At 40.9% G+C, this 27,983-nt stretch overlaps 2 protein-coding genes across 5 annotated transcripts in view; both read left to right on the forward strand.

The window, feature by feature from the left end:
* Positions 1–27,983, forward strand: part of LOC309563584 (alpha-2-macroglobulin-like protein 1) — a 562,516-nt gene that overhangs the window by 420,256 nt on the left and 114,277 nt on the right. For all 4 annotated transcript variants that reach the window (XM_082268048.1, XM_082268050.1, XM_082268051.1 and 1 more), the window contains 2 exons: positions 23,673–23,757; positions 27,687–27,840. In XM_082268048.1, coding sequence (XP_082124174.1) covers positions 23,673–23,757; positions 27,687–27,840 — 239 coding nt within the window. The remainder of the gene's footprint in view (positions 1–23,672; positions 23,758–27,686; positions 27,841–27,983) is intronic.
* LOC309563307 (alpha-2-macroglobulin-like protein 1) lies at positions 1,113–21,052 on the forward strand (the record flags this gene model as incomplete). The annotated part of the gene is made up of 6 exons (XM_082267709.1): positions 1,113–1,271; positions 5,788–5,971; positions 10,828–10,987; positions 12,507–12,559; positions 14,550–14,570; positions 20,882–21,052. The coding sequence occupies exons 1-6, from the start codon at positions 1,204–1,206 to the stop codon at positions 21,050–21,052; spliced, it is 657 nt and encodes a 218-aa protein (XP_082123835.1). The 5' UTR covers positions 1,113–1,203.

Here is a 27,983-nt window from a genome sequence, read left to right on the forward strand (position 1 = left end):
TCGTGCTATTCTACACTTCGGCGCCTCCTCTCTGCACTATCAGGGGCCCTGAGTCAGAGGCGTAAGAGAGGCCTTCCTCATTGTTTCAGGCTCACCTTCAGGTATGTGATAGGCGGTCTCTTGGTTCACCACGCACTAGGCAGACTCAGCAGTGTCCCATGGCAACTGCTCCGCTAACTCCTAGTTCTCACTGTAACTACACTGCGTCACAGGCCCTCTCTCTGTGTGTGAGCTGCTGTGCCCACTACAATGGGATATCTCTCACCCGACTCCTGAGTACTCCTCTCCAGCAGTCCTCTGCACTGGGCCGGTCACTCCTCCGCAATGCTCGCTACCACTCACAGGTGTTGTCACTCTCGATCAATCACTTCTCAGTGACATTCACCACCTCTCGCTAGTGCCTCTGCACTAGGCATCAGTCTCAGTCCCTCTGCTCCCTGCAGCAGGTCTCTGGCTCTGTCCACCTCGCATGCGGTCCCTGAGGCAAGAGAGCGAATCTCTGACCACGCCCCTTATTTATAGAACTCCCCACAATCCCCTGCGGGACCCGCGGCTCCCTGGGAGTATAGTTCCATCTGGCCATCTCACACAGTCTTCATCCTCTTCTAGACCACATATCCCATAATCCAATATGCCATTCTTCAGGAGAACCTCAGAACAAACAGCGAACTTTAAAGGAACAGTACGTCAGCCTTAATTATGCTGGTAATGATTTCACTTGGCTACACACAGAAGTGATGGATTTCCTGCATTGGAAGTACCTGAGGGCACACAAACATGTAAACAATTCATCTCATTCTGGTACTCTAATGCATCACGTGAGACAAAACTCTGACTATATACAGCACAGAGAAAATATATCCTCATCTGTTTTTGTGAATACATGATACAATGTATAGCTTTGTATATGCAATTCTTTCTGGATTGCCTAACATGGACAAATCTATTTTTGTAGATTTCCATCAAAAGTACAGGTGTGTACACTGGCTTATTTCCAATTAATCTTACAAACAGTTTAAAAGTCCAAAGATAAGAGGTCATATGTCAGTGTTGAAATTGTTTTATTCAGCCAATATTTGCAATTGGACTTGTTTGCCCCTAGATGGGGAGGGTAATAGTGGGAGGTATTGGCTCATTCTATGTCTACCATTGCTATAAGAATCTGTAGATTTCTCAGGCTCATTGAAGGTGACGTGTCCCAACATGCAGCTTCTCCTAGTGTCCATCTGCCTGGTCATCTGCAGCTCAGCACTTGTATCAGCAACAGATCCGTAAGACAATTACTATGGCAATTTAATGCTTTTTACTTTCAAGCAAAACTTTAGGGATATATTTTTAAAGCAGATAATTTGACATGCACCGATCCATAAGTGTAGGTGAATCTTCCTGCTTTATGTATTCTCAGTTACAATGATTACCCTGTAGTAAATGTAAATAGGGCATTCGCTGCTAAATAAGCCCTATCTGTCTTTTTTAACTATGTATGTATTGTGTGCGTGTGTGTATATGTATGTATGTACGTGTGTATATATATATATATATATATATATATAGTTCCAAGGGTAGCCACGACACTCTGTACCTGCAGTAAATGCCCAGATGCTCACCCACAAGGAAATCCATATGAATTCAAAACTGATCTACAGGCACTTACGAGTCTTGCAGAGGAAGAAGATAAAAAATAGCACTGTTTTTATTGTCAACATTTCGATGAAGCTCCGTCCATTTTTCCCAAGAGGGTCTTGAGAAAGATGGACTGAGCTTTAACAAAAAACACTGACATTACTAAAACACTGCTATATTGTGTACGTATATGTGTATATTTTTATATATATATATATATATATATATATATATATATATATATATATATAAAAGCTAATATATAATATACATACATATATTTATATGCTCTATTAAAGTGGTAGTAAAGCCTGCTTTGTGATTTTTACCTACAGGTAAGCCTATAATAAGCCTTACTTGTAGGTATAATGAATATCTCCTAGACATGCACCATTTAGTAGATGTTCACCCTGGATGCAGCCAGTGATGTCATCAGCACATGTGTTTTGAAGGGCTCCCGCATGCATGTGACGACATGGTGGCTCTGGCCACTTACACAGCCGAAGTCCACGAACCCGGAAGGAAGACCAGGGGAAGATGGAAGCCCTCTCAGTGGTGACAGCACGCCGCTGGAGGGCTTCATTTTAGGGGAAGTATTTTATAATGTGCTAATATGTGATGAATACTAGCACATTATGCTATTGTTTTGCAGGAAAGGGTTTTTTTTTTTTTTTTTTATTGCAGCGATATACTACTGCTTTAAAAGGAAAGTCCTTTGGTAATACAATGAAATACTGCAATGGCCCATAGAGCTACAAGGCCATATAGCACAGTGTGAGAATCAATCATAGATCAATGGCTAAAATTATTTAAGGCTCTAACTAAACAGATGGCCAGTGTAGTTACAAATCTACCAGGGTTGGAGCCTTTGGGTTTCACATCAGAGTGTTCAACCCACAACAAGGAGTTTTTGTAATCCTGGGGTAAAAAATAAAGGTATTAGTTCCCTTTGGCAGATCAGACTCTGTAAGCAGATAGTAAGAGATAGCAACAAGAACAATTAGGGACTTCTAGTTGTTCAACCTCTTACTCTTGTAAAGATCTTAAGATGGCCACCTAAATGGTGGCAACTATGGAACAGCACATCTGGAACAAATTTCTGAACCAGTAGCACAATCTTTGGTTGGCATTAGACAGTAGCACTATTCATATCTCGCAGCACAAGATGGCTCTCCTCCTTCTGGTCACTACAGTCAGCAGCTTTCAGCAAGAAGCTGACACACAACAGTTCAACAGTCCCTTATGTGCAGGTTCGTTGGCAGCTCAGCCCACTCTGGCTTCCCCAGGCTCCTAGCACACTCAACACACATGGGTACTGTACTTGTTATGTGGGCCCTGGCCAAAACTCCTCCAGCAGCCCTTAGAGGAGTGACAATAGGAATCCTCCTAACCACATTGCCAGGGGCAGGCCTCCTCTTTGGTTGCTTCAGCAGCAGCCAATCCAAGTCCTCTTCCTCTCCCTGCACTGTCAAGCAGGGAGGGAGTAATATCCTGCTGGTCAGGGTGCAGTACTCTGCCGGTTCGCTTAAAGTAGATGCTGGCTGGGGCTACACATTTACTACAACAATATAACTGTAGAAATTTCAAGCTTGGCCCTGCATATGTATATTTAAATGTTTGGCTGAATGAGGTTGGACTGCCACCTCCATTCAAGACAGAGTGATTGTTGCTTCTGATATACATTATATTGTCTATCCAGTCTTAGTCCGTAGGGTTCAATATTGAGTTGTCCCACCCTTTCCAGCTATAGCAGCTTCAACTCTTCTGGTAAGGCTGTTCACTAGGTTTAGGAGTGTGTCTATGGGAATGTTTGACCATTATTCCAGAAGCGCATTTGTGAGGTCAGGCACTGATGTGGACGAGAAGGCCTGGCTTGCAGTCCCTGCTCAAATACAAACGTGTTCTATCAGGTTGAGGTCAGGACTCATTGCAGGCCAGCCAAGTTCCTCCACCCCAAACTCGCTCATCCATGTCTTTATGGCTCTTGCTTTGAGCACTGGTCCAAATCATTTGGTGGAGGGGGGATTATGGTGTGGGGTTGTTTTTCAGGGGTTAGGCTTGGCCCTTTAGATCCAGTGACTGAAACTCTTAAGGCATCGGCATACCAAGACATTTTGGACATTTTCATGCTGCCAACTTTGTGGGAACAGTTTGGGGATGACCCCTTCCTGTTCCAACATGACTGTGCACCAGTGCAGAAAGCAAGGTCCATAAAGACATGGATAAGCGAGTTTGGGGTGGAGGAATTTGAGTGGTCTGCACAGAGTCCTGACCTCAACCCGATAAAACACCTTTTGGATGAATTCGAGTGGAAACTGCAAGCCAGGCCTGCTCGTCCACATCAGTGCCTGACCTCACAAATGCGCTTCTGGAAGAATGGTCAAAAATTCCTATAGAAAACTTGTGGACAGCCTTCCCGGAAAAGCTGAAGCTGTTATAGCTGCAAAGGGTGGGCCAACTCAATATTGTACCCTATGGACTAAGACTGGGATGACATTAAAGTTCATGTGCATGTAAAGGCAAGCGTCCAAATATTTCGGACAATATAGCTTAGCAAGGTATACTAGCATATCAATCCTCCCTCACTGCCTCCCTGTTTTAGAAGCTTGCCCTGAGTAAGCTCCAGTATTAGAACTTACCTGTGTGGTTGCCATCACTGTATCCGTGTGACAATGTCTGGCAACTGTCTGTTAAGACTGAACACTGTCATATGAAGAGGTCATGTGTCCCACTATTCAAAAGTGCAGCTCCTTTGAAACAACAAAAAATGTCTCTGATGGAGCAGGTAGGTGGTAAGGTAATGAAGATGACTGAACATTTCTTTTTGGGGAGGGAGGGCAATCGCTTTTGCCATAAATGGACAAAGTGAGAGTGTTTTTTTAAATGCCCCATCCAGATGTCTCACCATTGCCAGTTCCGGTGAGAGGGATCACTAATCAAAAGCTGCAATGGTCCCGGAGCTCGCCAATCCCCTGCTGCCCCCCTGTGATAACATCAGTCCTCTTCTTTCTCCTGAGAGAACCCTATCACTGGGCATCCAGTAGGAAATGTCCACATCAAGCAGGCAGTGACATGGACAACCAAATAAGTACCCTTCCAGGAGGTAAACAAAAGCAGAGCAGGGTTGAGCCAGTGAAGTCAAGTGATGAAGGCTTCTGAAAAGTAGAATTGGGCATTAATTTTTTTTTCTCTTTTTTTTCTAAAGCAATTAGTTAGAATGGGAAAGACAATATATGTATCCTTGAGAGAAATCTTAAATATGTCTTCTGTGTTTGAATTTCACATTTTGGACCTTATTTCCCAAACTTTCATGGAAAGAGGAAAATTTTAAATAAATACAATAAATTCAGCACCTCAGTAGTAAGCAGTTCTCATGTGCACCCATCTGTTTGCACGCAACACTGCAAAGGATTGCGGTGGATACTGAAAACTAAAAATAACCAGCGTAGTTATTATGTTTCCTAGTGGTTATCACTGTAACTGGGCAATTATGTTGGTCCAATAGCTTTTGCTGTAAAAAAAAAAAGAAAAGAAAAAATAGCCTCTCCACATTCCTTGCGCGTCTATTGCATATTGCAGCTGGAACTAATTTTACATTTTAGTGCCCAGTCACACCACAAGTGTTGGGCTGTGTTGCTCATTACAGGCCTTCTATTGTTTTCAATTACCCAAGTTCACACAAATGCACTCTGTTACTAATTTAAACACAGTGCAAGGCATTCTAATACTGTACAGTGCCAAACTTTGCTGGCTGCAACTTTGACAAAGTGGGAAATTTGGCGTGGAAGTGATGAGCTGAAAACAGGAGATTGAAAATGGAGTCTCCTAACCTGTAAGTAGCAAGTAAGATGGATTAATGTAGTCAGAGGGAGTGATAGAGGCTCACAGAAAAGAAGTTGGATGAAGATGTGAAGGTGGCAAACTCATAGGTGGCAGCCCTAGATTTCATTGCTACCCCTTGAGAGCAGTCCACCTAGTAGAGGCGGTGAGGGTAGTGCCGGAAGGCCTAGACAGTTGGTGGTAATAGTAGATTCTATAATCAGAGGGACTAAGAAGGACTTGGATAGACTGACCATTTAAAGAAAAAAAATAATACAAAATACAAAGCAGCTTTCCTGTAAAATATGCAATAACTATGTGATTGACCTTTCTGTCTACCTATAGCCACTATGTGATCATTGTACCTCAGACTTTAGAGGAGGGATCTCAGGAGAAAGCTTGTGTCACCATTCAAGGTCTAGAAAATGGGCTTCACTTAAAACTAGAGCTTCGAAAAGATGATCACATCCATGAAATAGCAGAGGAAGATATAAAAACAGCTGAGTTTAGCCACTGCTACTCTTTCCTGGTAAGTAGAAATCTAATACTAAAAGAGGAATGGGCATTACCTAACAAACTCTAAAGCACCTGTGTACCTTTAAATTTTTTTCAATCACAATAGTTTATTGCCCAACTGAATAAACAACACAACAGTGATTTTGTATTGGGACTTTGCAGGCATTTCAACTACTAGATTATAGGTAAAGTACACATACTAATTTGTCACAATACAAAAAACATTCAAATTATACAAAACTTTTAAAACATCTAGTGATCACAGTACAACTTGGGTAACAAGTCTCATATTCTGAAACTTTAAGATTTCCCTTTTCTTCAAGGGAAACCCAATGGATCACATGATATACAACTGATAAAAACACATCACACTAGATGCATGCATCATCATCACTCCCCAGTGGTACCCGGAATGTCTCGCTCAGTCTTAAGCCTCATACACACAATCAGATTAGCAGACGAATTTTCATCTATTTTTTGTTGCATGCTAGTCTCATATCAAAAGGGAAGAAGTTACTTTTATACGAAAATTCTCATACAACAGAATTCAACATTTAGAAGTGATGTCATGTGTTGAATTGTTTTGTATGCGTTCTTTCGTTTCCTGTATCTCTTTTTTTCGGATGAAAACTGTACTAATTAAATGAAAATCGGACATTGTGTTCCCATACGATAACATTTTTTATAGGCTGCACATTCAGTTTTTGTTGTCTGAAAATTCGTAACTGGCTGTCGAAAACACCATACTAATAATCTGAAAATCAGCAGATCGTTCGGACTAAATTTTACTTCCGATTTTCTTAGCGTGTGTAAGGGCCTTTAGTATAATAAGGATGGTGGAATACAGATCCTCCTAGTCAACACAAGGCACCCTCTTGCTCCATCCAACTGGGGGGAGGTTAGCCCACATGCTCTCATTTGTCAGCAGCACTTTATTGAAGTCTAACTCTATAATATGCTATTTGGGCTCCTAGTTCCCATTGGAGAGGGTAACCCTAGTCCAAGATTCTATAAGTTGGGGGTATATATGCCTTAGCTTGCTGTATATTCCATCTTGGGCCCCCATACGGTTTTCTGACTAGGACCCACTGACTGACCCCAGATAGTTTAAATCTGAAAAACGAAAAATAATGAGAAAAGACTTCCATACTTTATAGATTTGCTTGTGTTGGAGGTATTCATTAAAGAAATAATAAAAAATTGGTGTTAAAATGTATGTAAACCCTAACAACGAACTTCTATTATTTACCTCTTTTGTCTGTATGATATACAATTGAACAAATTTTGTTATATCTGGTTGACAAGTGAACAAAAAAACACTGTCAACTCGGCAAGAAATCTAAGGCTGTCTAATGTCATGTGCCCTCTGCAGTGTTATCCCAATAAGTGTTATAAACCCTGCCCAGTTCACTTCTGTGAATTATAGAACACCTCCGCTATACTAAAAAGATGAGAAAAGGGGGAGTTGTTCTGTACTAACACCCTTTCGTTCCTAGGGTGATAAAACTGCAGTTTATAAATACAGTATAGTGAGTGAGTGTTGTCACCCTAGGGCAGTCAAAACATCCTGAAAAGGGAAACATAATGTAGCCACCACATCTAAGTACTAGTAAGCTGTAATATATTATACTTTTGTTGCTGAGTTTAAAAAAAACTTAATACATGTATCATGAGTGATATAGGAATATCAAAACAAAGACAGAAATGTAGCAGGAAGGCAGGCACAAAATTATTTTGCCCTTATCCAGTTTCCGACCACCCACTGCAGATTTACTGCGGCAAGGTGGCTCAGCTGCGCAAACTGACGTAACTGTACGTTGGTCATGCGCGGGGCTAGGGGGGCTAGCCATCCCCGCGATGTGCTCATTCGCTTTAGAACTGATCAGTCATCAGGTCCAGGCCAAAAATCATCATCATCATCAACCTGGTGATCAGTTCTGCCCAATTGCAGAGTCTCCCGAGCCTTTGTAAATGTATGTAAACACAGGCACAGGAAATTATGCAATCTTCTCTCCTGGAGCCCTTTTCGGTTCCAGCCCGAGAGAAGTGAGCATTAGACAGTGAGTACACAAGCACTACACTGGCACCAGTACGCATAGGCACACATTTAACCCCCTGATAATCCCCCAGTTAACCCTTTCATTCCCTATCACAGTGTCACTATATACAGTATACAGATCATTTCCTGATCACTGTATTAGTGTCACTTCAGTTAGTGTGAGAGATAGTTAGTGGTAGTTAGAGGCAGTCCCAGATAGGTTTAGGGTACCCACCATACATCCCCTAATAAAGATTTAACCCCATGATCAACCTCAGTTAACCCCTTCATTGTCCTGTCACAGCATCACTAATATAGTGTACAGATCTTTTTTTCTGATCACTGTATTAGTGTCACAGGTGACATCAGTTAGCGTTAACGCTAGTAAGCGTCAATCCAGGGCCATGTCAGATTGCCCGCTGCGTATTTAGTAATACATTTTAACCCTTTGATTGCCAGTGACACACACACACTAAACAACTCCATTACTAGTATAGTGTCTGAACGGATCAATATCTTTAAGCAGATCAGAACTATACTAGCGTCCCCAATAGTTAAGTATAGTGTTCCCAAAACACAGCGTTACCAGGATCATCACCAACACCTGCCAGCACCTGTGTTTAGCCCCTCTGCCCAGCCCCCAAGAAGGGCAGTATCAGCAGATTACTGTCACTTCCAATACACAGCACACAAAGCCGCAGTGTTGGCAGAGTCAGGCCTGATCTCTGCTAGCACTAGCAGTTACATTTTTTGGTAGAAGTTCAAACAGTCCTTGACAACCAGGTGTTTTTTTTACCTGTGAGTCGCACTAGGTACCTACAAATTTATTGGCCAAAATGTCCAAACAGAGGTACACTAGTGAAGAGACCTACACGATGCTGAGCATGACAGATGAGAGCGATGAGGAAGCCTCACTGTCAGAATCAGGCTCAGTATTTGACCTGGAATACAGCAGCGGCACCCTGACAGATAACTCTGATGAGGGAATAGTGGTCCCTGTTAAGGTCAGGCGTACCAGACCCCATTCTTCTGTCACTGAGGTGCAACAATCGCAGGGTTCTCGTATGCAGCAGAGGGTCCGTACTAGTGCCGCTCAACCTTCTGGCGAACTGGCAAGCACCAGCAGCCTAGTACATCCTGGTCATAGTCAAACCAGCACTGCAGTAACACTTGGTGACGTGGCGAGTCCGCTAAGTGCAGTTCAAGCTTATGCGGTGGCTAGCACAAGTAGTGTCCCGCAGCCACCAAGAATTCGAAGACAGGCCCATAGAGCCCATAGTGTCCTTCCTGATGTGTTGGCAATTCCTGATTGGGAGCCCACCACTTCTGAAGTGCCCATACTTCCCCCCATTCATTGGCCAATCTGGAATTCAGGTGGAAACAGATGATTTTACTCCCCTTGGTTTTTATGAGCTGTTTTTCATGTAGAGATCTATTGTGGACCAAAGCAAATTATATGCCAATCAATTAATCGCCGCAAATCCAAATGTGACCCTTGCCAGGGAACTTGGATGGAAACGTATTACTGTTTCTGAATTTAAAACCTTTCTGGGCCAATCCCTCCTTATGGGCATTACTAAAAAGAGTAAGTTGCGGTTATTTTGGTCCACTGACCGAATTCATCATATGCCCATATTCTCTGCTGCAATGGCCAGGACTTGATACGAGCAAATCATGCGGTTCATGCACTTCAGTGACAATGAACTCTGTTGTTCTCGGGGTGACCCTGGATATGACTGGCTCCACAAAATTTGGCCTCTCATAAATCACTTCAATCAAAAGTTTGCAGCCTTGTATATGCCCCAAAAAGCTGTCTGCGTTGATGAGTTCCTGATTCAGTTTTCTTGCTGCCTTGCTTTCAAAAAGATAGCAATGTGGAGCCCTCAAACTGCCCAGACTAAATGGGGAGCAGTGGCAAGATTGTTTGGGACTTGGTGTCACCTTTTTCCAGAAAGGGGTACCGTTTTTATGTGGACAATTATTACACTTTTTAGTCACCTTTTTGATTCTGGAATTGGAGCATGTGGCACCGTGCAACCTAATTGCCGGGTCGTCCCCCAACGGCTTGTAAATTCCCAACTTAGACAGAGGGAGAGAGCTTGCTTGAAGTGTAATAAATTGCTTGCAGTGAAGTGGAGGGACACATGGAATGTTTTTGTTCTGTTCTCCATTCACGCAGATACGACAGTAAAAATTGCAACAGCGACTGGTGTTGTTGAGAAGCCCCTCTTTGTTCACGAATACAACCTTAACATGGGAGGGACTTCAACGACCAGATGATGGCACCTTACTTAATTGCCCATAAGGCCAGATGCTGGTACAAGAAAGTGTCTGTATACTTATTCCAATTGGCTCTGCTGAACGATTATGTGCTATACAAAAGTGTCAGGAAGAAGTGGATCCTTCCTAAAATTCCAGGAAGAGATTATCACAGCTCTTCTGTATCCAGAAGGTGCTGTGGCCCAAATTCACAATCCAGATGCAGTGAGCCGGCTGCATAAGAGGCATTTAATGGATGTCCTCCTTAGTACCCCCACCCAAAGAGCACCTGCTTTATATTATTCCTTTATTTACATTTTGTATGGTCCAAAATGTTTTTAACTAATTTTACTGTCCTTTTTTTAAAAAAATTCCGGGGACCATTTCTTGTGATTTAGAGTGTTGTGTGCCAAGTGTCATTATTGGCATTAGACTTTTTTCTATTGACATAAGGAATACAGCATGTAACTACGATTTATGTTTTCAATAACCATAAACAGTGGCCTACAGACCTAAATTACAAAGTCTCATGCTGAAAGTAACAACAAAAACTGTTCAATTTTTCGGAATAGGTTCCTTCAGTTGAGCATGATAGCAAAGACTGGTCATTCCATGTCTCTGGGCAAGGAGAGGACCTGAAATTCGATGAGACCAGGAAGGTTCATATAGCCAAGAAACATTACTCCTGTGTCATACAGACAGACAAATCTACATACAAGCCCAATGATATAGGTAAGACTGATCTAAAGTTCCAATTTAATGCAAATGATTTCTGTCCCATGTAGTCCTGACTTTGAAAGGACCTACTATAAATACAGCTACTTTTTCTGTGTGGCCAGCCCTTGCTCTTTTCACTGCTGTGCAAGAAACTTGTGAAGGATTTGGATCAAGTTAATTTTATATTAAGTTTATTAGTGTTTAAACTATTGTTTTTATATTTTGTACCATTTGTATAAAAAAATGTTTTGTTTTTTTTTTACAAATAAGCATTTAATGCAGCGTGCATTCATGAGACTGGTGGTGAAAGAACATTTCTTAATGATTGAGGCCATCAAAGGCTGTTTGCCTTGAGATTCTTTTGACTAAAGCTCCATTTAGACTATTCTGGACAAAGAAGGGAGGAGGAGAGGGGAGAAGTGACTTCCCTCAATCATTTAGTTGTTGCGCACAAATTTAGAGAGCACATTAAAATGTATGCAAAACTTTTTTTTTTTATTTTTAAGCATGGAATGGAATTCTTGTCCTGGAGGTGCAATAAGCAATAAGAAGAAATTTGTGAATAAAACATTTATCTTAGATAGTTGTCATATTAAAATTTGTCCCTTTAAGAGGGCTTTGCTTCACCTCTGTTTTTGGTACAACTCAATCTTTTTTGATTTCCCTTAACTATGGGCAGTTATCCACAGTTTTTTTGTGACCACCCAGCTAAATGCAGGTATTGCTGCTGCATGGGCTGTACACATGTTGGCCCCACCTGTCAAACATATCCATTAAAGTATTACCCAGAATACACTGTAACCACAATCCAAACTTTTGGCTTGTGGTCGTTGTGCCGTCTTTAATACAAAATTCCCTTTAAAAAAAAACAAAAAAAACAACATATTCAGGCGGTATCAAATGCTGCTATACTGCCTTCTGAAAAGTGATCCACCATAGGTCACTTTTTAGAGAGTGGTAGCCACTGCCTTCTGTCTGAAAAAAACCTTGGTGTCTCAGTAGCAATGGTCCCCAGAAAAAATAGAAGGCTGAATCTATCCAAAGAGGACAGCAATAAAAACTTGACAAAGGGTTTAACCCATGCCCACTCACTACAGAACAAAAAAAAAGCCTTTACACACATCTTTTAATAGAGCAGTTAAGTATAGATAGGTAAAATAGAAAAGGAGTGTACAGCTTTGTCTGTTGATTGTAAATCATAAATCATTTTCATCTGCAATTGTTTATATATATATATATATCTATATATATATACACACACACGACATGAAAAAAAAATAATATATTTATAGCCCTTAAGCAAACATATGCCAAAACAGTACATTCACTTTAACCCCATCAATCACTCACTGTGCCTGAGTGCGAGTGTTTCCATTTTGGATCTGATTTGAAACAAAATACATGCAGGGGATGACAAAAGCTTGCTATTATTTTCAGTTGATTTGTATTGTTAGAGAACACATTCATTTACAAAACCCAAGAAATTCAAGGTGTTAACTTATTATAAATACTAAAACCTTTTTCATTATTTCAGTGAAATTGCGACTGGTGTCACTTGACCACGATTTCCACATTTCAGATGAGAATGTAAGTTAATATTTTACAGAGTATAAACTAATAAAAGGCTGTATAGACATTATATTTCTGTGGATTATGAATATACAATTTAAAGAAAGCAAAAAAGGGCTGGCAATCAGGTAGGCAGTTGCTCTATATACTTGTTGGTAAATCTGGTAGGGGTTGTAAATAAACCAATAAGATATGTGGCCAGATTTAAATGAAATATAGGTAGCATGCTCACACCGGGATACTGCCAACTGTGTAAATGTGAGGACCAAGACTATAAAAAGCAATCCATAATCAGAGACTTCCTTGGGCACTGGATAAATGTGTTCTACTTTAAAAGGAAACAGTATATTGTTAGGTAGTACTTGGCCTGGGAGGTAATGTTGCACCCTTGTCCTAAACAGGGCTGCTAATAAATTTAGCTGTGCTAGGTGGTGGCTAGCCTGGCTAATTTGTAGTCTTTGTGATCATTGGATTTTCCTCCAAAGCCTGGTTTAGCTGTGGTTTCTCCCTTTTGCAAATAGGTAGCACTGTTACCTTTGGCATTAGTGTGATGAATTACAGTGAGTCCAGGTTAAGGATATGTATACTTTTCCCAGACAATCATACTGGTCGCTGAGCATGGTGGGAGAAGGTATTTATTTGGAAGAAGTCAGGTGATCTGGGTCCTTTTCACCCAGACTCCTGTCTGGGTGGGTGTGTGAGGAATAGCTACTGCTGAGTAGGCCTGAAGCCTGAGGCCTAGCTATGTGCTCAGGGCTCTACAAGGGGGAGCCCTGCTTGCGCCAAAGGATCCCGTCTGGCAGTTCTTAAATAACTAAAGGGCGGGGTCAATGGCGTCACCGATTGGCCCCGCAACTTGGGTATTTAAGAACCGTCAGAAGGTGAAGCTGGCAGACAGCGTGAGCTGAGTTTTTTTTTTTTGTGTCAGCAGTGGCAGGCGTCATAGTTAATAATGAATCTACACCGGTAGACATTTTGTTTTTTAAATAAAGGACTTCTCAAAAACTTGTTTCGTGTTTTTATTTACTTTCTGGTGAACAAGTAGGGGTATTGTGTATCCCTACTCATTCACATGGGGGGGGGGCAGGATCTGGGGGCCTCCTTGTTAAATGGGGATTCCAGATTCCGATAAGCCCCCACCCACAGACCCCCCACAACCACTGGCCAGGGTTGTGGGGAAGAGGCCCTTGTCCCCATCAACATGTGGAATAGGTGTTTTGGGGGGGGCGGATCCCCCCTGACCCAAAACCTCCCTATGTTGAGGGCATGGGGCCTGGTATGGTTCAGGAGTGGGGGAGCGCTCACTTGTCCCCTCCCTTTCCTGACCTGTCAGGCTGCATGCTTAGATAAAGTCTGATATGGATTTTGGAGGGACCCATGCCATTTTTTAAAAAAGTTGGGCATGGGAGTTTACCTCAAAATCCATACCAGACCCAAAGGTATTTTTCTGCATTTTTTTTACTTTCAGCTGTCAGTGGGGAAGCCCGTTGACAGCTGATGACTTATCGGTTGTTAAGGACATGGCGCTCCTTAACAACCAGCTGGTGACAGCCTGTGGTAAGAATGCCAGCAACTTCCAGAAGTACATTACCACAGGCTTTCACTACTAAAATACCACATGACTTTATAAAATAACTCATGCTGTATTTTAGTAGTGTTTTTTAGTGAATACAAAAAAACTTTTTGAAAAACACCGTGCGGTATCTTACCGCATACTCAGATGTGGTAAGATAGCACTTTATAAATGGAGTCTATTGACTTTAACCTTCTATCTGAATGAGTATCAGTATTTCCATGTCATTTTATATCGCAGGAGATCTTTTGAAAATTGTCATTTTTTAATTGTGTTCTGGGGAGGAAGGGTTTTTTATTGTGTAGGTAGCACACCCCACTAGATTAGGTGGTTATATGGAGAGATGTAGCGAATGCCTTTTTTTTCCTTTTTTTTCTTTTTTTTTTTCATAGTTTATAATATGTTTAATTTTTTTTTTTCACTTTTGCATTTTAGTATGAAAAAATCCTGCTGCTGGTAAGTACTTTTAAAAATTTGTTACGGAATTATTTGTATCTTGCAGCTAATATTTTTCTTGTTAGTGTAGTCAAACGGGTCCAGCCCTATTCTCTAATAAACTATAGTAAAATACAGAAAAGGTGTTAATATGTTATTTGCATTATACTGTACATGTGACAGTACATCATCCACATCATCTAAGTCTCTGCAGATCACACTGTATGACATGCTAATTAGTCATGATGCTTTAACGAATCCGGTACAAGTGAGTTTATGTAAGAATCTGTTATATTTATACAGGCTTTTGTTTTAAGCTTTTTATAGTTTGTTTGAGGATGGTACTTGGCGCTAAGATTCAAATGTGAGATGCCCACTGAGATGCGACATTGGCTGCCTGCAATAATCCTTCAAAGAATGAGTCTTACATTTTAGGGCAAAATTACATTGACTCTGGAAGGGGCTCCCCCTGATTACCTTTTTGCTTACTTTACCTGGGCTCCCTCAAAGCTTGCACCTTTTGAGATGTTGAGTATACCCAGCACATCTGGGTATAGGGGAACATGTGACAGTGTCCAGTCCTAACAACCAATCTTTAGGCTGAGCACTATCACATGACTGGGGGAGGTACATCTTTGCTCGCCAATTCACCAACACAGCTAACTTTGCCAACTTTGAAGGAGCAGGGAATGATGAGGAAGTGTAGGGACGGTCAGTAAACGTTGGCCAGGGAACTTCCTTTGCAGGGGCACTTTTCCCTGCATAAGCAATGTGGCAATGTTTACGGAAGAAAAAGATTTGGGGGTACTTATTTCAGATGATTGCAAAATGAGCAAACAGTGTGACCAGGCAGTGAGAAAAGTTAATAGAATTCTAGGATGCATCAGTAGAGGGGTCACCCTTGCCGCCTCCATTGTCTGTGAGAGAAACTGGCAGTGAAGCCTTGCAGCTTCACAGCCAGATCACTACTGTGCAGGTGAAAAGCATGCTGTACTTTCTGAATGGCCCGGCAGTGGGGTAAGGAGGAGGGGGCCGAACTTCCCAGTGATTGCGCTATGGCGCGATTTCCCAGAAGTGGGGATAGGTACCTTTCCAAAACAGGTACTCACTCCCCCCTCCCCCCGAAAGGTGTCAAATGTGGCACCGGAGGGGGGAGGATTAAGATAAGCGGAGCTTCCACTTTTGGGTGGAACTCTGTTTTATTAAACCCCAACCTTATGAACATTCAGGAGATGGAGCATGTAATCAGCATGGAGTCAAGAAGATTGAAGCTCAGCACATGTGATGACCTCTCACACTGGGCCTAAAATCCTCCTCAGACAGAGAATATTAGGTTAAATCAGAACAAGCATTTTTGGTATTCCAAGAGTGGGAACATCAAGGAACTATGCATTTTGCTGCAATTTGTGAACAGAGCAAAATACATGGAGATGAGAAAACAAATCTTTTTTAATAGGATGTTCTTTAACACTGTGTTGAGGTACCTGAAAAAGTCCTGTATGCAGATCTGCATTCAGCCAATGTCATGTAACAGCATGTCATCATGTGGCCATAAGTCACATGATGCAGAGTCTGACAAGTAGTTCTGTGTGGGGCATCTAATCAGACATTGTAAGGCATATCTAAAATCCTTATACATTATCCAATGGCAGTGTTGTAGAAATGAATCACTTTAAGGGGGGATTGGGAAGCATGCACCAGCTGCCCAGAATTAAAGTAAAACCTTGCTTTAAAAAAAAAAAAAAAGTGGTCAGGATGGCTTTTCGTTGCAGAAGAGACGTACTACGGGGATGATTTTTAGTTTTTTTTTTTTAAAGCTAAATAAATCGTTTATTCTGCATAGAAAGGTTTCCTTAGCTTAGTGAACAAGGTGAAGCGCTGTTGATTTCCATCATCCAATTATGTGCAAGCAAAATAACTATTTCTTGTTTTTCCTTAAGTCCCGGTTCACACTTATGCGATGCGGGAACCCTGCGAATCTACTGCGGGTTCCCGCATCGCATTCCCAGCACAGGCAGTTCACACTGCCATATGCGAATCGCTGGGGGTGTCAATTCAAAGTTAATGACACCCCCAGATCAGTTCACATATCGCAGTGCGATCTGACATTCGGACATGAATCAGATCGCATTGGTGTGAACCACCAAGCGATCCGATTCTGCTGCGGACCCAAAAAAAGGGTCCTGTGCGTGTTCAGTCTGAATCAGATGCAAATTTAGCCATACTATCTGTATGGCTGAATTTGCATCTCACAGACATCGCATGTGATTTTCAGAGCAGTGCTCTCCGAATCACATGCGATGTCTGTCATCGCAGATGTGTGAACCGAGCCTCAATGTGGTTGGGGGTTTTCTTTTTTTTTTCCCTTTAGTAAATAAACCCCAGAGTCTTTTTCCAATAAAACCATTTTACCTTTAATTCTGGGCATGGATCAGTGTTATACCTAATCAGTTCTCATGCACATATGTGGTATTTACATAATCCTGGAATGGCCTGTCAAAATGGCCAAACCTGAAAGAAGACCAAGAAAACATGTCAGAGAGAGAGCTTGCAGATGTTGCATCACTGGAAGGGAAGAGAGTATTGTGGACTTTGATTCCACTCTATAAAGACATAAGTAATTCAGACCCTCTACCATGACCCTGTTTATAAGGGTCAAAATACCCTGCTGCCAAGTGTCTTTCAGTGAACCCCTATAAAGAGTCTGTTTCACTGTTCTGTGATTTAAATCAGGAAGCTAGAGATAATCCTAGGAGTGGAATATTCTGTACCTTACATAATGGTAATAATTTATGTTGGTGGGCCTGCTAAATAAGGGGGGGGGGGGGAGAATATGAATCCTTCATTGGGAACCATCTGCGTGTTGTGTTGCATTGAACAAAAAAAGGTACAGGTGCCTTTTTAGGTCTATTGTGGTGTGTTGCCTTATTGCAATGCATGTTGCCATGCATGTAATGATGCATTGTAAATAGGGAACCTGGCCTAAAGGACTTTTCTTGTCCAATCCATTTTATTGTTTTACAAATGCCAGTTTGAAATATATCTACAAAGGATTAGGTCTGGGATCCTAAGGCCCGGGCCCACATATTTGCGTTGTGGTAACACGTTAATTTGTCTTATCCACTTCACTCCATCAGTTTGTTTTCAGTAAAAAAAAAAAACACTAATATGGTGGGTGGACTACTGAAGTGAAGTTTTGGTCATGTTTTAAAGGGAAAGTATGCCATTGAGCATATTTTAAGTTTAAGTTTTATTAAATAACCACTAGGGGGGAGTGTTTAGTTGCTTAGTGCATTGCTTTGTTTCTCTCTTAACTTTTGTGAGTTAACAAAATTAACACTGCGCTATGAGGAAAGCTGCCAGCACTTGGAATGACATACACAATTCTAAAACAAATATCAGAACAGAATAGTGCAGCACAAATCACAAAAAAGATAATGGATGTGGCAATAAAAAAATCAAAAAAAGAAGTCTGTATATGAATGGTCAAATCCAAGGGGAAAACAGTAAATGACACCAATGTTCCCAGAGAGAGCCACACACAGATAGAGATGAGAATAGTGAATGGAAATTCAGAAGAGGAATTCACACCCTATGTGATAAGGTAGTCCTCTTACCAGATCCAGATGACCACTAAATTATAGGTGGTCAGAACTGACAGTAAATCAATCAGATAGCCCAGGGCAATGCTGCATCCAGGAACTGATAACATCCGACAGGACAGGATGGCCACTCAATCATAAGGGGTCAGATAGCAAAGGAAACATCCAACTCGGTATTCATAGAATAAAAATATAAAATGAATAAAATGTAAATAAAAGGACCCAAATCAATAGTCCCTAAGCAATCTTAATAACAGGATCCCTTAAAATATAAAGTATATAAAACACAATTAAAAATTGAATTGAAACCCGCAAGAACACCGCAACTTACAAAACAGGCACAATATATATATATATATATATATGATAGATAGATATATCATGAAATAATAATATATAAAAAAAATTTATAAGATTTCAATTAAATTTTTAATTGTGCTTTATTTACTTTATATGTTAAGGGATCCTGTTACTGGGATCACGTAGGGACTGTTAATGTGGGTCATTTTATTTAAATTGTATTCATTTTATCATTTAAGGATACTGGCCTTTATCTTTATTCATAATTAAGTATGTGTGGTTGGTATTGGTCTTAACGGAGTTTTTTGTCTTGCCATTATTGCATTGACCACTGGAGGACCAGATTTGTGTACCTTATATTATTGTTCCTGCTTCCAGTTTGTTTCCATCTATGATAAGGGCGTGTGCCAGAAGTCAATATGGCGCTTGTGGCCTATTTAAGAAAGTGGGTGTGACGTCGTGCCATTAGGACCAACTCCCAGACGACGTCACGTGTGACGAAACATGTAGGGCGCGGTCTTCTGATGGCAACGACATCACGCCTCTCAGCTCTTGGCTCTGATTTGAGGCTTACGAGTTCCTTCCCTGTAACACCGCAGCACAAATCCCATACCTGTTCTCATTGAATTACATGTGAGTGTCACACCTTTTAAATTTTATAAAGTGACATCTTTTAATGCACTATGGGAGCATTTTTATCTTTACTCTTATGAATACCGAGTTGGATGTTTCCTATGAAATTGCTATCTGACCCCTTATGATTGAGTGGCCATCCTGTCCTGTCAGATGTTATCGGTTCCTGGATGCAGCATTGCCCTGGCCTATCTGATTGATTTAATGTCAGTTCTGACCACCTATAATTTAGTGGTCATCTGGATCCCGTAATGGGACTACCTTATCACATAGGGTGCGAGTTCCTCTTCTGAATTTGCAGTCACCATTCTCATCTCTATCTGTGTGTGGATCTCTCTGTCAGGGCTTACCTTTGTTGGAGTTTGTAACGCAGAGATGTACGCTCACCCTTGTAGATATCCACAGTCCAAGGTGACCAGGTAAGGAACCCACCTGGGTTTTGAATCTGTGCATGGGGGCTTGGCAGGAAAGGTGCTCCAATAAGCAGGACCGGCAGGAATACAATGGAAGGGAAGTCCAGGAATAACTGTAGTCACTGGATGACACGAGTCCAGATAAGGTTTAGAAGATAGGAGGAAGATAAGGTCGCAGGATCAACACAAGAGCGAAGGTACGGACAGAAGCCGGAGTCAGTCTGGAACACAGGCACTAAGTCTGTCAAACAGGAACAACCAGGAACAATGTTCAGTGAACTGATCTTGCTCTCAGGGAGAGGCAGTGTTTTATACCTTGCTTAAACGAGCAATTCACTTCAGGTGGACAATGAGAGACAGGAGCATACACAGGTAAAGTCCAGCCCCCTAGTGCTGCAGGCAATGTCAGATAAACAAGACTGGATCCATATGAGCTGAAGTGTGGCTCAGAGGCAGGATAACAGGACAGAACATCAAGGTACGCAGATTCAAATCCCCCGCTAGGTACTTAGCGGCAGCCACGCCTGGCAGTCTGCAAGGCAAGGCGAGAACCGTGACACTCTGTGGGAACATTGGTGTCATCTACTGTTTCCCCTGGATTTGATCATTGATATACGGACTTCTTTTTGTGTTTTTTTTTTTTTTATTGCCACACCTATTATCTGATGTGTATATGAGTTGCCTTGCAATCACTGTATTTTTGTCTGACACTTGCCTGCCTTGGCCTCTACTGCCATGGAGTCTAACGCAAGCTTGCAATAAGAAAAGACAAAAAAGTTTAAAAAAAAAACAGGCAGATTCAGTGGACCCCTTGACTTTTTTTCTGCTGTCACCATTCTATGTTTCAAACCACTTTCCAAGATTGCTTCTCTCTGATTCTCTTCTAACTGCTGATTCAAAAAGCAGAAAAATGCACAGACTATTATCAGGCCCTACAGCAGTAGGCTAAAATGTTCATATAATAGCTACCCATTAAATGTTTGCTTTGTTCTTAGATTTAAGAACTGATCAGTAGTTTAAAACAGACTGTCCGCTTCAAATTGGGACAGTAGAAAACTATAAAAAGAGAGTCCATTGCTTGCAAAGAGCAGGCTAACCCATAAACTTGCTTGCATTTTAGGAAAAGCATAAAAACACAACCATTCTGAAGCACTGCACACCAAACACCTAACGCCTGCAGGTTGTATGAGAAAATATAGCTGCACCCATATATACTGTATTTAATACCATAAACATAGCAACAGAGCTTCTAATACTTTAACATATATTGATAAGATTATTAATATTAAGCAAATTTCCTAAATGTGGTTAACTAAAGACACTGAAGTGACTGTTCATTCCTTTTAAGCCATTTTGTCAGTTTAAGTATTTTTCTTTTTCACAGGATCCAAAGGGACACAACATTGGACAGTGGTTGAATGTTACCACTGATCACGGGTTTGCTGATTTGAATTACCATTTGTCGAAAGAAATAATTCTTGGAGACTACAAATTTACTGTACCTAATAAATGCCAGCAAACCTTTACTGTGGCTCAATATGGTGAGTTTTGCTGATCTGAGATATACAAATAAATAATAAATACAGTGCTACTAGCTATCCAAACTAACCAATTCCCCAAAACTAAAGCAAATAACTTTGTTATATCTAACATGCAAAATAAATCATATCATTCAATAAAGCTGAATTCCAGCCTAATCTTTAGTCTTGCTTAGTTGTACAGGCTACTCTCCTGTACTGAAATTGCTTACTCACAGTGTGCATTAGAAACTGCAGCATAACTCTAGACATGTGCAGAAAGGAATAATTTGTTTAGTTTAGTTTCGGATAGATTAATTATATTACTAATTTTGTTTAGTTGATTCACTTTATAATTTCCTTCGTTTTGTTTATTAATTTTCTAACAAATTCCACATTTTTGGAACAATTTGAATCAATCAAAAAATGATCGACCGATCCAAAATCTGTGTGAAGAATAGTTGGTTATTAAGGAGCGACCAGGAAGCTAGCCACCACGTCCTTAACAACCAATGACTCCTCAGCTGTCAGTGGGTTTCAATGTCAATGTAAAAAACATTGGTGGCAATGAAAACTTCAGAAAAAAAACAGCACTGGGGTCCCCCCATCCATACCAGCCCCTTTGGTTCTGGTATGGGTTTCAAGGGAAATCCCATGCCAAATGTTTTTTTTTAAATGGCGTACGGTCCCTTAATGACGCTCACCCAATGAAAGGTAGACATGGTCACCCAGGTTATGTCACTGTATAAACCCTGCCCCTATATTTAACTGTCATTTGGCTGTGTCTCTGAATGGGAACAGTTGTGTTCGGCAGACGGTGTATTTTTTCGGTCGGGTCGGCGTTTTTATGTGATTTTTTTTTAAATAAAGGACTGTTGTTGTGTTTTTATTAACTTGACTTTTTTGGTGAATAAGTAGGGGTACTGTGTATCTGTTTTTTTTTTTTAAAGGGGTTTGCAGTTTCTGATAAGACACCCCCACAACCACTAGGGTTCTCCATCAACATGGGGACAAGGTGCTTTGTGGGGGAGCCCCCCTTCCCAAAAACACCACCTCTTGTTTAGGGCATGTGGCCTGGTATGGTTCAGGAGGGGGGGTGCTCACTCTCCCCCCCTCCTCTTTCCCGGCCTGCCCAGCTGCATGGTCGGATAAGGGTCTGGATTTGGGTGGATGGATATTAGTTGTTAAGGGGGTGGTAGCTGACTTTCCGACCCGCTCCTTAACAAGCAGCTATTCTGCACACAGAATTCAGGTTGGTCAATCATATTTCAATCGATCTGAAAATTTGGAATGTATTACAAAACGAATACATGAAATAAAATTTGTGAAATTCGTTACTATTGTCCTTCAGGGAGTTTCGCATACATCAGAATCTCCTAATAACCAAAAATGTGTCTGAATTTACATTCGGACTGAAAGGAGTTGCACATGTCTACATAACTTCTCTGAACATGCAGTCCACTGCTTGCATTATGGCTGAGGACTCTTGAGAGGGGTACTGTGACTGGCCACTATAATACTATTATTATACAGGGGCATTATATAGCACTGACAGTTTGCACAGTGCTTTTCAAAGCTCAAAGGACTGTAAAGTTACAATACATTTCAAGACAAGAAGATTAGGGGCCTCAGTTTTCAAAGGCTTAGTGTTAGTGGTGCATAAGCAGACTTAAGGGGTGAGTTTAGGAGTAGAAAAAGAAATGTTGGTGTCGTTAGCATATAGGTGCTTTGGTAGCCATGCAAGATTATCAACTGACCAAGGGAAAAGGTGGAGATAGAGAACAGAAGGGGTCCCGAGGATAGAGCCTTGTTGGGGACCACTACAGAAAGAAAAAGACGAGATGATGAGGTAGAGTTGTAGGTGACACTGAAGCAGTTTTTGGATAGTTAGTGGGAGAACCAGGAGAAAAGTCTGGGAACCTGGGCTGTCATACACTGGCTGCTGCTATAAAATACCAGTAAGGGGTCATTTTAGACCCTTTACTTGACTACCTTAATGCAAGCAAGAGTAAAATAAAATAAAGAAAAAAGACTTGCCACCATGATTGATGGGAAAAAACTTAATGACAATTGAGCTTTCCAGTTACAAATTCTTTGGCAGGTAAAATAGTTCCAATGAATTTGTTGGCCTATTTAGCAGTTTCAGCTTAAATGAGTTAACCCCCTACTCCCTAAAATTAGCTTCACACCATTTTTTCCCCTAAAATGAGACTTGTTGTAGGATGAGGAAGATTGTAGGGTGAGAAAGATAAAGGTGGCAAATTAAATATGTGCTCCCTCTTCCATATCCTACATCTTGCATTTCCTATTATTTCATCAGTGGTAAGAGTGACAACCCATTACAGTCGCAATATGTTTCCCTCTGAATTGTCTGCCAGTTCTTTCCAACATTGCACTGATTTAGAAGCTAAAGTTTTTTATTCATTCAGGTCGTGTTTTAGCTAGTAGTAGTTTGTCACACTCAACTAGGCTTGTTCTATAATGAACTATAATGAATCCTAAAGTTATTTCAGCTCTTGTCCAAGCAGCTTCCTCAGGACAACTTTGAATGCTGAATGTAGATGTTGTACTAGCTTAGTTCCTCATTCTGTAAAGTTGTTATTTAAATAAAACATGTTTTATTTTCCTATGTGTACATTTTTATTTATTTTTTTTCAGTTTTGAAGAGGTTTGAGATACACATCAACTTGCCAACCACTGTGGCTTCTACAGCTAAATCCTTTAATCTGGAGGTTTGTAGCAGGTAAGATCAATGGCAGCACTGATTTTAATCCCTGAAACCCAAGGGTCATGCTGCACTTACAGTCCTATTCCTGGCAGCTAGCTAACCAGACCTGCATCCAATAAAGTAGGTTGCAGGCACTCACAAAATGGTGATGGGTAAATGTGATTGCCGAAAGAAAGTGAGATTTCTGTTCAGCCTTCCTTTGCTGATCTAGACCAGGGTTTCTCAACCTTTTTGCAGTCAAGGCACCCTTTAAAATTCTGCACAGTCTCAAGGCACCCCATTCTAAAATGTAAAAAAACGAACCTAATATGTTTATGTATTACAACAGCATCCATACACATAATACTTTGACAAACAAAATGATCTGGCGCTAGTAGGAAACCAATTCAAGCACAAAGACAAAGTCCAAGCATGTAAATTATTGTCCTTTTATATAGCTCCTTATAGGATGGCTAGACAAGTCCACAGATTCAGGGCTAGCCTTTGAGGGGAGTGGAAGCTGTCTCCAGTACATGCAAAGAAAGAAAGAGAACAGGCACCTCTGAGTGTAGACTGTAATACAATTTATTGAAAGCTTATAGGAATATAACTCACATAGAGGTGATTAAAAACAGGCATATCACAGGAGAGGTACATCCAAGGGATGTCAGGGGGTGTAGGGCCTTTGTAAGCCTGCCCTGCAGCAGTCCACTGCTTGCAAAGGCTGTTCCGGCTGGAGCCCTTACTGCGCATGCTCCAAAACCCGTCACAGCTTAGTGAACTCATATGGGTCGAAGCTATGTTCCAGCCCTCGTTTTAAGCTCTTCCCTCTATACCATCTAGCCGCTTGGAACAGGCTTTGCAAGCGGCAGACTGCTGTAGCGCCGGCTTTACAAAGCCCCTACACCCGCTGACATCCCTTGGATGTACCTCTCCTGTGATATGCCTGTTTATAATCCCCTCCATGTGAGTTATATTCCTATAAGCTTTTGATAAATTGTATTACAGTCTACAATCAGAGGAGCCCTGTTCTCTTTCTATCTTTGCATACACATAATACTGACTAGAATTCTAGCTTTTCTTATTCTAATTTTCCCTGCCCCACACAGCTAACGTGACCCCAGTGCTGACATAGAGGAGCCATTGGGGGATAGGGGGTGGGTTGGGGAGGTTTTTTAAACAAGAATGGTGTGCCAGTGCCCAATGTACTTCTTTTCAACCAATGATGTTAGCACAATGCCTAAGGTTGTAATGCTGCACAATGAAAATCTGTGGCTTTGTGTATCAAAAGGCTGATCCACTTGCTGGTACAGACTTTTGGAGCAATATAGGTCAATTTAAAGCATTTTACCAAGGCACCCCTGAAGAATCCAGAAGGCATCCTGATTGAAAAAGGCTGATCCAGACCAAGAAAAATAGGCAAGAATGAAAAATATTTAAAAAATGTATTCAGATCCAACATGCAAACCAAAGGCTGACAGGCCTGAAGGATCAGTGCAGACAAATTGGGTTTCCTAAAGCATAAGTGCAATTTTAGTGTTCCTTGCCTTTTCCACCTCTTCCCCTCGCAGTTATAAGTCATACATACATACATACATACATAGAACATCATTGTCCAGAGATCACCACTGTATGACAGCCGCAGTAATGTACCGCCATGGTTGAAAACATCTGCAAGGGTACATGCCCTGGTGCCTGTGTATCAGAATTTCTATTTGTATCAGTCCAAGGCCCATATGTCAGCTTTGTTTGAGACTACTCCTACTCCACCAAAAAAAATTATGATTTTTTGTTTTTAATGTTGTTGGAGATTTTTCTTCACCTCCTGTCTGGTAAAAAAACATTTGTTGATGTAGGGATGTCTTTATAAGAAATTCACTGAGCTATTTATTCTGTGAAACTGCTTGTACATTTGTTCTGTATGATCCAGGGCAAAAATTTATGTTATCAGGCTTTTATTTCTCTAGGTCAAAATTTTCATTTTTTTTTTATTATTATGAAGTAGAGTGAGTACCACATTAAGGCCACTAGATAGAGCTGATGATCATAAGAAATACATTTTGTTGTTTAAACACTTCAGCTCTAGAAAGTTTTACCCTCTTCATGACCAGGCCATTTTGTACTGTGCTACTTTAACTACTTTAGGACCGAGCCCATTTTTGACACATTTTGTTCACAAGTTAAAATCAGTATTTTTTGCTAGAAAACTACTTAGAACCCCCAAACATTATATATATATATATATATATATATATATATATTTTTTTTTTTTTTAGCAAAGACTCCTGGAGAATAAAATGGCAGTCATTGCAATATTTTTGTCATGCGGTATTTGCGTAGCGCTCTTTCAAACCCCAATATTTTTGGAAAAATTACGAAAAATTCCATTTCACTGCAGTTAGAAAAAAACTAAACAGTAAAGTTAGCCCATTTTTTTGTATATTGGGAAAGATGATGTCACGCCGAGTAAATAGATACTCAACGTGTTACAGATTAAAATTGCGTACTCCCGCGGAATGGCGACAAACTACGGTCAATAAAAATCTCCATAGGCGAAAACATTTTTTAACGGTTACCAGTTCAGAGATAGAGTGTAGCTCTTTTCTTTTTTAATTATTGCTCTCGCTCTGGGGATCGTGGTGATACCTCACATGTGTGGTTTGAACCGCGATTTCATTTGCGGGCGCGACTTCTGTATAGGTTTTCTTTCGTGCGTGAGCACACGGCGATGGGGGCGGCTAAATTTTTTTTTTAATTTTAGCACAGGTTTTAAAAAAAAAAAAATCTGATCACTTTTATTGCTGTCACAAGCAATGTAAACATCCCTTGTGACAGCAATAGGCAGTGACAAATACTCTTTATGGAGAGATCGGGGATCTAAAAGACCCTAGACCTCTCCACTACACTTCAATGTTTTCAAAACGCTGAAAACTGCATTTTTGAATACATTCACTTTTTAAATCCGGCGCCTTTAGCAGCCGAGTAACCCGGAAGTGACGTCATGGACGCCGCCTCCGGGTTACGTCATCGGAGACCCGATCGAAGCCACATCCGGCTTTGTTCGGGACTCCAACCAGCCAGCGGAAGCGCCGGCTGGTTGCTCGAGTCTTCACACTTATGTACATATCCATCACCAGATGAAAACCTGATAACCTTGATTAAATAAGGGACATGCATTTGCCCTATATTCCCCAGTGCAGCAAATCCACAGAGAACACCTCAATTCTCCTCACTTTGCTCAGGATGGCCACCTCCTCTGCTCTCCAATATGCTCATACATCCCCCATACATGGTTCATATAAGACATAAAGGCACAAACATAGTGTACTCCGTTTCACAAATTTATTCCCCCACAAAAAAATAAACTTACAAGAAACAAGACATTAGAGCGCTAAACGATCACCACCACGGCAAAAGAGCGATGTGATGTCACGGGCTCAGCTCCTCCCTGCTAGATGCATTGCGTCTCATGATTAGGCTTCTTTAGTAACTATTCTGACACTTTTCTTGCAATCGTTAATAAAATCAGATACATCAAGGCAACTAGCATATCAGCAGGAGGTCAGCAATTGCAGTCACCATATTTCCCTTATACTTTAAATATCTGCATTAACAGATTATGAAAAAAAACAAACACTCAAGTGTCACACATTTGCTCTGTATTCCCCAGTGCAGCAAATCCTCAGAGAAGACTTCCTCAATCCTCCTCAGTTTACTCAGGATGGCCGCCTCCTCTGCTCTCCAATATGCTCATACATCCCCCATACACATATAGTTCATATAAGACATAGCACAAGCATAGTGTACTACGTTTCACAACGTAGTAAGGATACTAGCATATTAGAAGTAGGTCAGCAATTGAAGTCACCATTTTTTTCTCATACTTTAAATTTCTGCATTAGTTAATAGATTTATTTATATAAAAATTACATAAACACAGCTTATTCTTCATCTTCAATTTCTAGTTACACCTACGGAAAGCCAGTACAAGGTAACCTAGACATTGAAATCTGTCCAGAAATTCATCCTGTGTGCAATGCATATTTCGGTTCCTGCGGTTACTTTGATGATGATGATGAACATGATTCAGAAAAATGTATAAAAATAAAACACGCTAAGGTAAATGGCTTTTCTTAGAGGATTTTTGTTTTTACAATTAGAAAAAAATACACCTAAAATCAAACTCAATGTTTTGGGAGAAGTGACGCAAGATGTGGTCAAAGTCTTCATTTCTTTCTGTGATATCTCCCTCAACCTTTGTC

Source organism: Pelophylax lessonae, assembly GCF_965119305.1.
Source record: "Pelophylax lessonae genome assembly, chromosome: 9".
In the NCBI taxonomy this organism is placed as follows: Eukaryota; Metazoa; Chordata; class Amphibia; order Anura; family Ranidae; genus Pelophylax; species Pelophylax lessonae.